Genomic DNA, 15,203 nt, shown 5'->3' on the forward strand with positions numbered 1-15,203 from the left:
TTGGGGGGGTTGTAGTGCTGTGGGGAGCGGTGTGTAGGGCCTGGGGGGTCTCTGGGGGTTTGGAAGGTCCTAGGGGCTGGGTGGGAGGGTGGCAGGAGCTTAGGGGCTTCAGTGAGTCCAGGGGAGCCCACAGGGATGGGCATGGGGTGTCGGGGGGTGTGGGAATCAAAGATGGTCCCCAGCTCCCGCAGGGAGGCTGACCCTGGCCTTCCTCCTGTCCCCGCAGGTGGCTGGCGTGTCGCCTGGCCGTCACCTGGTGCCGGCAGAAGCTTCATGCAGAGCTGAAGATCGGCTCCTTCGGGTTCTTCTGGGCCCAAAATATCAGCCTCAAGTTCCAGCGGGAGCAGCAGACTGTGGTGGGTACCAGGGCAAGGGGTGGTCGCTTCCAGACATGGCAGCTGTGATCACTTCCAGGGTGGCAGAGAGTCCCTGGAGCCAAGCTCCTGTCTTGCAGCCCCGTAGCTGGTGCCAGGCTCTTTGTCCTGTGGCCAAAGTTGAGGTTTTTGGCTGCTCCCTGCATGACATCGGGCGTTGGGAGCAGAGTGGGAACATTGGGATGAGCATCACAAGGCAGAGACAGGTTGTTTCTTCTCTGACCTACCCGTGTGTCCTTGCAGGAGATTGACAACGTCTGGATCTCCAGTAAACTGAGCCGGGAGCTGCCGTACGTACCCCCACCCCACCTTCCTCCCTGCTCTCTTGGGGGGGGTCTGACTCATCCCTGGCCCTGCTGACTGTGATTTTCTGCCTTAACACCTTCTGCAGTCCCTATTTCCCCTCTGTGTGGCAGTGTCTTGGGGATGCCCTTGTGCTTGTCCTGCGTGTCCCCAAGGCTGGGGGCATCCCTGGTGATGGGGCTGGGTGTGCCACATGCGAGCTCTTGTAAGACTTGCCCACGCTGTTCTTCTGCAGGCGCTACTTTGAGCTCTGTTTTGGCGAGGTACGGATCCGCACAGATCTCCAGAAGGGCCCTGGGTTCCAACCATCCGTCCCGGAGGCTCCCAGAGAAGATGACAGAAATGAAAGCAGAGCTGACCTGGCTCTTAAACCCTCCCTGCTGAGGCTTCTTAGCCAGGTGAGGCGCTGACTCGGTGAGAGGCTGTGGGCTGCGCTGCTGTCGGACATTTCTCATGGTAGCACTTTCCCCACCAGCTCTTTTCCATTCACATGGACTCCATCAACATCATGGTTCTGCACGTGGCCACCTCAGAGTCTCTCTGGCATGTCCAGGCCAGCAAGACCCGTCTCCTCCTGAATGGCGACGGGAAGAGGTAACGCTGTGCTTGCTGCCCTGCTCTGCTTTCACAGCCTGACCCTGGGTCTCAGGGGGCAAGGAGGCTCCTCCAGCCCCAACCTGGTGTCTCACCTCTCTCCGTCCCACTCAGCAGCATCTCATGTCACCTGTGATGTGACCCATTAACCTCCCCCGAGGCTGGTCCTTTTTCCTTTCATGGGAAGCCTGAGTTGTGTGTTCTCCAGATTATGGATTGCTGCACTGTGCATGGAGTTAGGGTGTGCTCTGCTTTTGAGAGGACTTGGGGGAGGGACTTGGGGTCCCTGTGTCCCACAGAAAAGAGAGGGCAGGGGCTTGGTTTGGAGGCAGCAGGGCCCGCAGCCTCCATCTGTTCTCTGCTCTCCCCAGCCTGACCTGCGAGGTGAGCCTGACAAAGGTGAACAGCAAAGTGCTCCGGAGCAGCCAGCTGGTGAGTGCTGGGGAGAAGGGAGAAATTCAACACTTTGGGCACTGGGACACCCCAAGGACCTGTTTTAGCATGTCCCCGAGGCTGGGTGATGCTGCTTCACCCGCAGCGTCCACCCAGCAGGGAGCTGGGTGACTCCCTGTGCCCTCCTTGCCCGTGTCCCCCTTTACAGGATGACACCTGCCTGGCAGAGCTGGCCCTGGCCCTCTCCCTCTCGCTGGAGATCAGCAGCAAACGGCGGCTGGTGGGCGTCAGGCTGCGTGTCCGGACCCTGCAGGCAGAGCTGCACGAAGGACTCTTCTGCAGCCCACTGCTGCACCGTGTCACTGCCGGGGCCCGGTACGGCAGTGCCGGGGAACAGCCCAGCACAGGTGAGGGATGGGGACAGGGACAAGCTCTGGGCAAGGCAGGGACTTGCGCTGGAGCCAGAGGGATTTGTCTGTGCTGTCACTGCCGCCCAACTGCAGGGCGTGGGGGTCTGGGCAAGAGCTTTCCTGTGACTCTGAATGTCCCTCTGCAGGATCAGGGGAGCCCCTGAAGTCGCTGTCTCTGCTGAGCAGGGACACGCTGCAGCTCATCCCCAGGAGGGTGGAGGTGAAGATGGAGAACACCAGCGTGGTGCTGTCTATGAACAGCCAAAAGAGGTGAGGAGGAGGCTGTTTTAGCCCTGATCAGTGCTGGGGACAGGGACCTGGGGACAGCTGTGCCACTCCCTGCTCACCCCCTGCTCTGCCAGGACTGAGCTTGTTCTAGGGCCAGGCTCTTGGGGAAGGAGGAAAGCACGTGAGCTGGTTCTCCAGCAGGACAGCCTGATGGGATCCTCTGCTGGTGGGATGAGAGCGCTGGGCTGGGCTGGGCTGCAGCTGGGCATTGGCTGGTGTCTTTGTGCCAGCATGCTGGTCAGCTGGGGATGAGAGACGGGGAGATGGAGGACATGACAGTGCAGTTCCCTTCTGGCAGTGACTCCCTGCTTCTCACAGGCACCTCACCTGGAGCCTGAAGCTGCTGCAGTTTCTATATCAGCGTGAAGAGGAGCAGATCCCCCTGCGCAACTTCACGCCCACCTCAGACCTGGACCAAATGAGTGTAGACCTCCACCTGGAGGGTAAGCAGCCAGGAAGACAGCCGTGGGACAGGGCTGCCATCTCTGCCCTCCACCACCCCTCACTTTTGCTCCTCTCTCTCCCCAGATGGCCTTCTCCTGTCCCAGAGCCGCCAGCGCATCGTGTGCCTCAACTCCCTGAAGACCAGCATGCAGGTGAGGGAACACTGGGCACGGTCCTGTCCCCCAGGGGTGGCTGATTTGGCTCCTGGCACGAGCTTTTTGCCACCCGGCCCTCTCCCTGCTCTAGGTCACAGCCATTGACCTCTCAGCTGCTGTGCTGCTCAATACCTGCATCATCCACTACCGCCACCAAGAGTTTTCACACTGGCTGGGCCTGTTGGCACAGGAATACAGGTGCCAGGCGGTGCCTGTCCCCATCCAAGGGCACAAGGGAAGGTAAACTCAGCACAGCTGCTGTTATTGCAGCTTGTTTCCTCTCGCCTGCCCTGCTCTGGAAGGGTGCCCGGGCACCCAGCACCTTCTCTACCTTCTGCACAGCCCATGGGATGGGGAGGCTGACACAGAGGGTGGCGAGCGTTTGGGGGACCCCTGAGGAGAGGGCATCCCTCTGGGCCTGTTCCCTGGCAGTTCCCCAGTAAGACAGTACCCCAGTAACGTCCCGTTCCTGCTTGTCCCACGCAGGAGCTACCCCCAGATCATAGCACCCATCATCCTGTGTGCCTCGCTGTCCAACGTCAATGTGTCAGTGCAGCTGGGGGACACGCCACCCTTCGCCTTGGGCTTCAACTCCATCTCTGCAGGTACCAGCCAGCACCTGGCACTGGGGTGGCTGCTGGGCTCTTTTTAGGGTTCGGTGACTCTGCCAGAGAGGTGCCAGGGTGGGAATGGGGAGGGCTGTGCCACCTCTGGGCTTCCCCACGTCTGTGTCTGGCCGGGGGCTGTGGTCTCCTGCCTGGTTATGTCTGGGTTGCCCTGTTTGGGGGCAGCTGAGCGGGCAGCAGCGAGCCCTGCCTGCCCTCACCCCCTTCTTTCTGCTCAGACTACCAGCACCTGCGGCCACAGAGCGTGCACCAGCGAGTGGTGCTGGCCGTGGACCACCTCTGCTGGCGCGTGGGCAACGACTCGCACATCCAGCGTGCCCCACATCCTCCCAACATGCACGTGTGGGGAGAAGCCCTCATCCTCGACTCCTTCAACCTGCAGGTGAGGGGTGAGCTGAGAGGGTGAGGGGTGGCTCTCGGGGGAGCTACGTGTCTGCGACTCCATGCGGATGGCACATGGACACGTGGTGGCATGGGGACATCCTGCAGCCTGAGAGAGATTGTCTTATTTGTCCTGCAGGGCAGCTACAACCAGCCCCTGGGCTCCTCCAGCGCCCAGTCAGACACGCTCTTCCTGGACTGCACCATCCGGGGGTTGCAAGTGGAGTCGTCGGACACCTGCACCGAGTGCCTGGCCAGGGTCCTGCCCCTCTTCTGCCCGCGGCCCAGCGGAGCTGAGCTTGCCAAGCAGCCACCCTCTGCCTCAAGCGAGCCCTGGGGGCTGCTCTGGAAGGTGGATCTGAAGGTGGAGGATGTGAATCTTTTCACACTTTCAGCCCTGGTGGGTAAGTAGCATCCAGGCTGATCCCAGACGGCTGTCCTGGAAGAGTCCCCATGGTCAGAGGAACCTGGCGTGTCCTGGTGTGCCTCTCCTGTGCTTCCACCACTGACATGCCATCTCTCTAGGTGCCCTGGAGCTCCGGCTGGACACACTGACCGTCTTGGGGAGTGCCGAAAGCTGCACAGTCAGCGTCCAGGGCATGGTGCTGGCCTTGGTGAAGAGCATCACGGAGAAGATGCAGCCATGCTGTAAAGCTCCTGCCATCCCCAACCCAGTGGCCAACCTCTCCATGCTCTCTGTCACCTACCGCAGCAGCATTCGCTCCCTGGAGGTTGGTGTGGGTCTCTGCTTTATCCTGAACTGGTGGGACTGGGATGGGTGGGGCAGGGAGAGGATTGGTTGGCACCTAAAGGTGTTGGAAAGGAGAACGGGGCCGTGCTCTGCTGGACCTGGCAGCGACTTGGTGCCTGCTTGCTCTCCTCTGTAGGTGCAGTGCGGTGAGGGGCTGGCTGTGCTGTGGAGCCCACCTGACCACATGCACTTGTACCATCACACCCTGGCAACCCTGCAGTGCCACGAAGCCTTGCAGAGCGCCCTCGGCCACGGGACGCCTCCTTCCCTGCCCCCAGAGAGCCCAACATCCCACCCAACCACTCCTGCTGAGGCATCAGGGGCCCCACAACCAGATGGGACCCCCCCCAAAAGACTCCTGTCCTTGTCACTGGAGCTGAGCTCTGCCAAGCTCACAGCCTTTGTCTCTGAGGCCAACTACATCAGCCTGGCTGCCGAAAGGACCTCTCTGAGCTGGCATGGTGGTGCCCTGCATGGCTACTGCCCCGAGCTGGCCGCCGGCTTTGATGGACACAGCATCTTCAGCTTCAAGGAGGTGGAGGTGAAGCTATTGCCAGAGCTGGAGGAGGTCATCTTGCACCGCTGCGCCTTCCCCACCCTCCACACCCTCCGCAACCGCGGTTGGGCTTTCTCCTTTGCCAGCGTGACCATTGAGTTCCCCTACCAGTACGACTTCTCCCGCACGCTGGACGCTGCCGTGGGTGTGCAGAAGTGGCTTAAAGGCCTGCACCGACGTGGCCACCCTCCCAGCATGGCGCTGCCCCCAGACCTTCTGCTCAAAGTGGCCCACTTCTCCTGGGTCTTCCTGGATGATGTCTTCGAGGTCAAGTTACGAGACAACTACGAGCTGATGAAGGACGAGAGCAAGGAGAGCGCCAAGCGTTTGCAGCTGCTGGACGCCAAGGTGGCCGCGCTACGTAAGCAGCACGGTGAGCTGCTGCCTGCCCGCAAGATCGAGGAGCTCTATGCCTCACTGGAGAAGAAGAACATCGAGATCTACATCCAGCGCTCGCGGCGCCTCTATGCCAACACGCCAATGCGGAGGGCCCTCCTCACCTGGACCCTGGCCCACTTGGAGCTGGTGGCCATGGCCGATGAGTCCTTCCACGGCACGGAGCGTGTGTTGGAGCAGATGAGGGACATGGATAGTGTCAGCCCGTTCCCCCCTGAGGGTCTGGAGATGGTCACCCAGTGGTGCCGCATGATGAAGGGCAGAGTTGGCAACTTCTTTGGTGAGTTGCTTTGTGTGAGGGTGCCTGTGGAGGACAGCAGTATGGCTGCACAGCCTGGGCTCCCAGGACAGGCACCACAAGATGTGTAACCAAGCAGAGCAAATGGTTTTGGGAGGTTCGAGGGAGCGGGAAGGGAGCAGAGATGTGACAGGACAGTGGCTCCTGCCATGGTCCAGAGTTGGGGAGTGGCACAGTGTCTCTTTGCTGCCCCATCTCTCAGCCCTTCCTGTGCCCCACAGTGCGGATCCGTGACTACCCTCGCTACCTCTTTGAGATCCGGAACTGGCAGCTCTCGGGCCGGCTGATCGGGGCCGAGCAGTGCGGCCAGGCCTGCTCCCGCCGACGCCAGGTCCTGAAGCTGGGGCTGCCCTGGGGAGACGCGACGGTGGAGAGAAACATGCCACCCTTGAAGTTCTACCACGACTTCCACTGTAAGAGCTGGAGGGGCAGGGAGACTCTCCGATGGGGATGGGGCCCATGTGGCATGTCCACGTGGGACATGCAAGGTGCTGAGCCAACCTCTGTGTCCCCAGCTGAGATCTCCCAGTACACCATCGTGTGGGGGCCCTGCTGGGACCCAGCCTGGACCCTCATCGGTCAGTGTGTGGATCTCCTCACCAAGCCCTCAGAGGACCCCAGCGCCCCATTGCCCTGGTGGGACAAGAGCCGCCTTCTCTTCCATGGGGACTGGCACATGGACATCGAACAGGCCAACCTGCACCAGCTGGCCACCGAGGTGGGTGCCATCCAGGTAGGGAGCAGAGTGTGGTGTGGGGCTGGCTCACACCTGCCTCTCCCTACGCTTGTCCTTACAGGACCCCTACAACACCACGGAGAACATGCACTGGGAGTGGAGCCACCTCTCCTTCCACTGGAAGCCCGGGCAGTTTGTCTTCAAGGGCAACCTGGACATTAACGTCCGGACAGCATCCAAGTGAGTGTGGGCCCAGGGGCGTGGGCCTGATACTGGTGCTGGGGGGTAACTGGTGTCTCTTTCCCCGTTCAGGTATGATGACTGCTGCTTCCTGCACCTGCCCGACCTGTGCATGACACTGGACCTGCAGTGGCTGTGCCACGGGAACCCCCACGACCACCACGGTGTGGTGCTGCGCTCCCCCGAGTTCCTGCCCGAGGTGCCGGTGGGGCAACAATACGATTCCTACCGTGCCTTCCGCTCCGAGAACCTCAACCTCTCCATCCGGATGGACCTGACGCGTCCCAGTGAGGGTGGGTGGCAGCGCCCCGGGCGTCCCTCGGGGGCCAGGGCAGGGCTTGCTGGTTTTAGTGATCCTTATCCCAGGACCGGTCCTGGGTTGGGTGCTGCCCTGTTCCTGCCCCGCAGCGCTGGCTGACGGCGGGTATATTCTCAGAGCACTCCCAGCCCCGGATCCTACTCTACAGCAGCACCCTCCGCTGGATGCAGAACTTCTGGGCCACCTGGACCAGCGTGACGCGCCCCATCTGCCGCGGGAAGCTCTTCAACAACATGAAACCCAGTAAGAAGAAGCTGGGGCAGCATTACAAGCAGCTCTCTTACACTGCGCTCTTCCCTCGGCTGCAGGCAAGTCCTGGGAGTGGGGGTTTGGTGTTACCTCCCCCATTTTGCCTGCGCTGGGCTCTCACCATCTCTGCTCCCTCGCCAGGTGCATTACTGGGCTTCCTTTGCCCAGCAGCGTGGGATCCAGGTGGAGTGCTGCCAGGGGCACATCTTCACTCGTGGCACCCAGCGGCTCATCCCGCAAGGTGAGCGGGGACCCTGCCGCCGGCACTTCCCTGCCAGGCAGGGCAGGAACCCTGCTGACCCCTCTTCCCTGTCCCCCAGCTGGCACGGTGATGCGACGCCTCATTTCGGAGTGGAGCATCACGCAGATGGTGAGCGACCTGAGCCAAGTCACCGTGCACCTCATGGCCTCCACTTGCGACGAGAACGCTGACCACCGGCTCGACACCCTGGTGAAGAAAACCCATCTGCTGAGCCTGTCTTCCCTCACCTACCAGAGGCACAGCAACCGCACGGCTGAGGAGGTACCGCTGCAAACGCAGAGGGCATGGCAGCCTGTGCTGGCCTGATGGCATCCCCCTGGGACAAGGAGACTTTCATCTCTGGGTGCAATGGGGGAGGGATTTGGCTGGAGAGGAGACAGACCTGTAGGGCCTCTGGTCTCCCGAGTGCCTGGCCAAAAGGATGCTTTGTTCCAGCCACAACATCCCTGGTGTGGGTCCCTGCTGAGGGCTCTGGGTTTGTCCCCCAGGCTCTGGTCCCCACTCTCTGCCTGCAGGGACTGGTAGGACAACAAAGGGCAACAAAGATGGTGAGGGGTCTGGAGCACAAGTCTTATGAGGAGAGGCTGAGGGAGCTGGGGTTATTCAGCCTGGAGAAGAGGAGGCTGAGGGGAGACCTTATTGCTCTCTACGACTCCCTGAAAGGAGGGTGTAGAGAGATGGGGGTCGGTCTCTTCTCTCAAGTCACAGGCGACAGGAGAAGAGGAAATGGCATCAAGTTATGCCAGGGGAGGTTCAGGCTGGATATTAGGAAAAATTTTTTCACTGAAAGGGTTATCAGACACTGAAAAGGTTATCAGACCTCCCCACCAGGGAGGTGGTTGAGGCACCATCCCTGGAGGTGTTCAAAAGACGGGTTGATGTAGTGCTGGGAGGTATGGTTTAGTGATGGTGATGCTCCTTGTTTGTTGTGTGGGTGTCTATTTTTGTCAGTTAGGTTGATGGTTGGACAAGATGATCTTTGAGGTCCCTTCCAACCTAGAAGATTCTGTGATTCTGTGACTCCCAGCCCCTGTGTGTGAGTCCCATGGGCAGGGGCTGGGGGTGGCTTTGCTGTGCTGAGGCTCTGACCCTCTGTGTCCAGGAGCTTCCCCTACGGGATGGGGACGATGGCTTCCACACCCACCAGCTGCACTTGGTGGACCTGCGGGCGTCCTGGACCACCACCAACCGAGACATCGCCTTCGGCCTCTACGATGGCTACAAGAAAGCAGCCGTGCTCAAGCGCAACCTCTCCACCGAGGCCCTGAAGGGGCTGAAGATCGACACGCAGCTACAAGCCAAAAAACTGAAGCGGGGCCCGCTCTCTGCTCACTCCGTCCCTGCCAGAGTGACCGTTCCCATCACCAGTGGCCGTCCTGAGAGAGCCTCCTCAGGAGGTGAGCACATCAGGGAGGCAACAGAGAACCCAACACCATGCCTACCTTTACCCCGTCACCCCCAGCCGGCCCCCCATGGCCTCACATTGACCCTTTCTCCTTCCCCAGGGGCCTACATGCTGCAGAAGCTCATTGAGGAGACGGACAAGTTCGTGGTCTTCACGGAGGAGGAGTCGGGGGCCAGCGAGCAGCTGTGTGGCATCGCCGCCTGCCAAACCGACGACATCTACAACCGCAACTGCCTCATCGAGCTGGTCAACTGCCAGGTACCTGCCCTCGGCCACCCTGCTTGTCCCCACGCTCTCTCCTCCCCACAGCTTTGCTGCCGTGTCTGCCCCAGAAGGTCTTGTCTGACCCCAAGGTCTCTTCCCCCCACAGATGGTGCTGCGCGGTGCGGAGACGGAGGGCTGCGTGATTGTGTCTGCTGCCAAGGCTCAGCTGCTCCAGTGCCAGCACCACCCTGCCTGGTATGGGGACACGTTGAAGCAGAAGACATCCTGGACCTGCTTGCTGGACGGCATGCAGTACTTCGCCACCACGGAGAGTGGCCCCACTGAGAGGGAGCATGGGCAGCTCTGGTTGGAGGTGAGGTCTTGGGGGGGCTGTGATGGGTGAGTTGTATTTGGGACAGGCAGCACTGCCAGTGTCCTGGCCAGGGCAGGGAGAGCAGGGACAGCCATAGGTGCCTCCTTGTGTCCCCAGGTGAAAAACATTGAGGAGCATCGGCAACGGAGCCTGGACTCGGTGCAGGAGCTGATGGAGAGCGGGCAGGCGGTGGGGGGCATGGTCAGCACCACCACAGGTACTGCCCGCAGAGCTCTGCCCACCCCAATCCTGCTCATGTGTGACCCCAAGCTGAGAGTGTCCCTGCCCCTACATGGCTCCAGGAGCTGGGTGATGCTCTGAGCCCTGCGCCATGGGGTCCCCAAAGGGCCAAAACGTGGTGCTCTGACCGTGGTCCCCCTGCCTGTCCCCAGACTGGAACCAGCCCTCAGAAGCCCAGCAGACCCAGCAGGTGCAGAGGATCATCTCTCGCTGCAGCTGCCGCATGTACTATATCAGCTACAGCCACGACATCGACCCCGAGCTGGCCACGCAGATAAAGCCCCCCGAGACTCCCGCCAACCAGGAGAAGGAGGACCTGCTGAAGAAGCAGGAGGGTGGGTACCTCCAGGTGGTGTGTCGCAGCGGGTGGAGCTCTGGGCTGACCCACAGGTGCCAACTGAGTCCAGGGATGATCTGTCTTGACCTTGCTGAGATCAGAGGGGTGCATACAGGAGGGGTCCCCAGCCACGTGGCGGTGCATCAGATGATGCTGGACGTGCTGTTGCCTGCTGGAGCTAACACAGCTACCTTGACTCGTTCCTCATCCCTCTCCATCTCTGGCTGGCCCCGACATGAGTCTTGTTTGTGGCCATGCTGAGGCCCTACTTGCCCTTTGTGTGTCACCGCAGGGGCTGTGGATACATTCACACTGATCCACCACGACCTGGAGATCTCCACCAACCCCGCGCAGTATGCCATGATCCTTGACATAGTCAACAACCTACTGCTGCACGTGGAGCCCAAACGCAAGGTACCCGTGAGGTCTTCAGGTCACCGTGTCACTCACCTGCACCCAGGGCAATCCTAACCTTCCCCTCTCCCTGTGTCCAGGAGCACAGTGAGAAGAAACAACGGGTGCGCTTCCAGCTGGAAATCTCCAGCAACCCCGAGGAGCAGCGCAGCAGTATCCTGCACTTGCAGGAGGCCGTGAGGCAACACGTCGCCCAGATCCGGCAGCTGGAGAAGCAGATGTACTCCAACGTGAAGGTGAGCCCTCATCCTGGCTCCCTGGGGGTCCCTACTCCGGGACAGAGGGTGCTGAGGGTTGTCTGTCCTTCAGTCCCTGCAGGACGACAGCAAAAACGAGAACCTGCTCGACCTCAACCACAGGCTGCAGCAGCAGCTGAGCCAGGAGAAAGCTGACCTGCAGCTGGAGAGCGAGGAGCTGAACATACTCATCAGGTAGGGACCATCTCTGGCTTCCCCAGCATTGTGTCCCCCTTATTCCATGGGTCCCACATCTCAGCCTTCTCCTCTCTACTGCAGGTGCTTCAAGGACTTCCAGCTGCAGCGAGCCAACAAGATGGAGCTGCGAAAGCAGCCGGAGGACGTGAGCGTGGCACGGAGGACCGAGTTCTACTTCGCCCAGGCACGCTGGCGCCTGACTGAGGAGGACGGGCAGCTGGGCATCGCCGAGCTGGAGCTCCAGCGCTTCCTCTACAGCAAGGTAACCGAGCCAGCTGGTGGCATCCACAGTTCTCAAGATGGGACATGGGACATGGGACATGCGGGGCCTCATGAAAGACATTGAGGTTCTGGAGTGAGTCCAGGGCAACGGAGCTGGTGAGGGGTCTGGAGCACAAGTCTTAGGAGGAGCAACTGAGGGAGCTGGGGTGTTCAGCCTGGAGAAAAGGATTGCTCTCTCCAACTCCCTGAAAGGAGGGTGTAGCGAAGTAGGTGTTTGTCTCTTCTCCCAAGTAACAAGTGATAGGGTGAGAGGAAGTGGCCTTCAGTTGCTCCAAGGGAGGTTGAGGATGGATATTACAAAAAATTTATTCACCAAAAGGGTTATCAAACATTGGAACAGGCTTCCCAGGGAAGTGGTAGAATCACCATCCCTGGAGGTATTTAAAAGATGGGTAGATGTGATGCTGAGAGGCATGGTTTAGTGGTGGTTTTGGCAGTCTTAGGTTGATGGTTGGACTTGGTGATCTTAAAAGTCCCTTCTATCCTAAACGATTCTGTGACTTTATGGCTCTGTGTGTGCAGGTCAACAAATCTGACGACACGGCCGAGCATCTGCTGGAACTGGGCTGGGTCACGATGAACAACCTCCTGCCCAACGCTGTGTACAAGGCAAGTGGCAGCCTGGGGGAGCAGCCCTGCACCCTGGGGACCTTCAAGTGGCCTGTCCTCAACTCAGCCACCCATCCTCTTCCCTGCAGGTGGTGCTGCGTCCCCAGAGCTCCTGCCAGTCTGGCCGGCAGCTGGCACTGAGGATCTTCAGCAAAGTCCGGCCGCCCGTGGGAGGCATCTCCATCAAGGAGCACTTTGAGGTGTCAGGGCCATGCTGGGAGGTGGCAGGGTCCCTGGGGGGTGTGGGCAGCATGTGTCCAGCTCTGACACACCTCTCTCCTGCAGGTGAACGTGGTCCCCCTCACCATCCAGCTCACCCACCAGTTCTTCCACAGGATGATGGGTTTCTTCTTCCCCGGCCGCAATGTGGAGGAGGAGGAGGTGGGGGATGAAGAAGACAAGTCCAAACTGGTGACAACAGGTGAGAGACTCGGGGTCACTCTTCTCCCTGCCGTCTGAGGGACAGCTCTGGCTGTCTGTCCAGGAAATATTGGGACTTGTGGTCTCCCCTGCGGTCAGCCGTTGTGGGGAGGCTCTGGGTCATGGCTGACCTCCAACGGACACCAGCCACCACCTCCCACCCTCTTTGTCCCAGGGATCCCCGTGGTGAAGCCGCGGCAGCTGATCGTGGCCGATGACTCGCTGGGCCCAGGGAAGGGAGTCACTCAGGGACTGAATCGGACGTCAGGGGTCAGAAGATCATTCCGAAAAGCACCTGAGGTACCTGCTGCTGCCTTGAGGGGGTGTTGCCAATGGAGTGATTCACTTCACTAGTTAGAGTGAAGCAGTGAAATATTTATTAGGGTGAAACAGTGATTTAACAAAACCAGTAGTAAGTGTGATAAAACCAGTAGTAAATGCGATAATGTTTTATGAGATTCGATATCAAGGTACACTCTGTTATTTACTGCATAGAGGACAGGCTCAGACGCGCTGTCAGGGAGACCCTCCCGTTGAGTCACGAGGTTCAGAAAGGACCCCCTTGCTTTCTAAACTCCTTCTCGGAGAGGAGTCTAGGTGTGGCTGGATCCAATCCTAGTCCCAGACTTGGTCAACGGTTTATGTCTAAAGGATTATATATGTGCAATCAATCCTTTACATTACTTAGCTGAGATTTCAAAGTTTAGCATGCTATTAGTCACTTACCGAGAATCTGTTGTGGCAAGGAATCTCTCAACCTCGAGGAGTAGAACCTTAAGCGAGTGTCCTCACCAAAGGGGAGATCCTGGTGGGCAGCCACTGCCATCCAGGAGAGCTCTAAAGGGCTCTTGGGCTGTCCACTATTTATACAGTCAGATAATTGACCTAGAGTCATATTTTCATGGCAACAAAATGTCTAGGTCCCCACTCCAGACAGTATTTTGACTCTGTTGCCAGCCAGCCCTCAAAGTCTGGGTGCAAGTTATCACAACTGCTGTTGTGGTGGCCATGGTGGCCAAGGCTGGGCAGGAGCAGCAAAACAGGGGGAGCACACAGCCACGGGGGGAATTTGGGAGACCCCTGCTGTGGAGCAGGTCTGTTTTCCCTGGGCAGCCATCTCCTCCCCCACTTGCCTGTTCATTTTCTCCTTCTCCCTCCCACCATGGGGATTTGCATCCTTTACAACCGAGCACCTGCGCGCGTGATGCGATCCCTGCGGCATCTCCTTTTCCTAACACGTGCCAGAGCAGCTCTCACCTCTCCCTGGTGAAGCAATGCCATGGCCTAGTGCCCGCCTGTCCCTTCCCTGCTGATTCCTGGCTGTGTCCCCTTCTCCTTCCCTTCTGCTCACGGCTTCCTGCTCTGTCCCCAGCATCCCGTGGATGACATCGACAAGATGAAGGAGCGCGCCGCCATGAACAACTCCTTCATCTACATCAAGATCCCGCAGGTGCCGCTCTGCGTCAGCTACAAGGTGTGAGGCTGGTGGGACGGGGTGTGCTGGGGAGGGGACCTGGCCCCTTCCCCTCGGGGGGGTGGCCTGGGGCATCATTCCACGTTGCCTGACACCCCTCTCACCCAGGGCGAGAAGAACAGCGTGGATTGGGGTGACCTGAACCTGGTGCTGCCGTGCTTGGAGTACCACAACAACACGTGGACGTGGCTGGACTTCGCCATGGCGGTGAAGAGGGACAGCCGCAAAGCCTTGGTGGCACAGGTAGGTGGGACCTCATCCCATGGTGCCTCCTTCAAGCTCGTAGGAAGGCCGGTGGAGCCACTCTACCTGGGATGGAGGTGGTAATGTTCTCCAGACGGGGAAGCAGCCCCACTGGCTCAACAGCTCAGGCTGCTGAGGGGCATGGGTGGGGCTGTGGGGTGCTGAGCCCCCTAAATCCCGGGGCAGGTGATCAAAGAGAAGCTACGCCTGAAGCCGGCGGCGGGCTCGGAGGCCCGGGGGAAGCTGGAGAACAAATCGGACGGGACCATCCAGCAGCAGGAGGAGGACGAGAAGGCGCGTCTGCTCATCGGGCTGAGCGTGGGCGAGAAGAACCCCAGCAAGAAATCCATCTTTGGGAGACGCAAATGAAGGGCAGCAGCACCCGGCAGGCCGGGAAGGGACTGGGGTGCCCCTATGCTCCCCCCTCCGGAGGGGACACCCCTATGGCGGTGGGGGGGAGCTGCTCGGCGATGCCCCGAGGCCGCACGCAGGCCCTGGGCAGCCCTGTCGCTGTGGGGCAGGGGTGCAGCAGCACGGGGACGTGGGGTGCAGCGTGCTGGGGGGGCCGCTTTGTGGGGCGCAGACCCCCTGTGCCAAGGGCTCCCCTCCCCTCCCTGCTGTGGGGGTGCTGGGCCCTGCCCCGGCGAAGCAGCAGGATCGCTCCGGGCTGGGAGAAAGGGGAACGGGAGAGAGTTTAAATAATAAAAAAGTTTTTAATTTGGAACAGTCTTGGGCGAGGGGCTCGTTACTCACCTCCCCGTTCATGCCGCGGTGATTTGGTGCTGTGCCCCCCCCCTCAGCTCGACAGCACCCCAACTGCTGTGACTGCACCCTGGGGACACCCTCTTTGATGCACCCCCTGGCAGCATCATCCGTGTCCCCGGGCTCAGCCCTTGTCCCCCTCCTGTCCCCTCCGTGACACCCCCGCCCCCCATCATCCCCGGGGCTCAGTGGGGGCTGCCGGTACCCCACCGTCTGCCCCGGGGCAGGGTGGGGGGGGATCCAGCAAGTGGGGTGCAAAGGGGGGGGATGAATGAAAGGGGGAGCCCCAAA

At 60.2% G+C, this 15,203-nt stretch overlaps 1 protein-coding gene across 1 annotated transcript; it reads left to right on the forward strand.

The window, feature by feature from the left end:
• Positions 1-217: 217 nt before the first annotated feature.
• KIAA0100 (KIAA0100 ortholog) lies at positions 218-14,874 on the forward strand. Its single transcript, XM_014953347.1, has 38 exons — positions 218-356; positions 618-664; positions 913-1,075; positions 1,153-1,271; positions 1,643-1,703; positions 1,873-2,071; positions 2,221-2,344; positions 2,681-2,805; positions 2,891-2,958; positions 3,053-3,201; positions 3,448-3,566; positions 3,806-3,969; positions 4,108-4,372; positions 4,494-4,699; positions 4,856-5,951; positions 6,191-6,382; positions 6,485-6,687; positions 6,767-6,885; positions 6,958-7,178; positions 7,322-7,512; positions 7,595-7,694; positions 7,774-7,976; positions 8,818-9,112; positions 9,221-9,378; positions 9,491-9,697; positions 9,815-9,914; positions 10,090-10,272; positions 10,567-10,688; positions 10,769-10,924; positions 10,998-11,119; positions 11,204-11,384; positions 11,927-12,013; positions 12,103-12,213; positions 12,299-12,434; positions 12,609-12,733; positions 13,806-13,907; positions 14,016-14,150; positions 14,337-14,874. The coding sequence occupies exons 4-38, from the start codon at positions 1,168-1,170 to the stop codon at positions 14,517-14,519; spliced, it is 6,312 nt and encodes a 2,103-aa protein (XP_014808833.1). The 5' UTR covers positions 218-356; positions 618-664; positions 913-1,075; positions 1,153-1,167; the 3' UTR covers positions 14,520-14,874.
• The last annotated feature ends 329 nt before the right edge of the window (positions 14,875-15,203 follow it).

This window comes from Calidris pugnax, unplaced genomic scaffold, assembly GCF_001431845.1.
Source record: "Calidris pugnax isolate Ruff unplaced genomic scaffold, ASM143184v1 scaffold133, whole genome shotgun sequence".
NCBI classification, from domain to species: domain Eukaryota; kingdom Metazoa; phylum Chordata; class Aves; order Charadriiformes; family Scolopacidae; genus Calidris; species Calidris pugnax.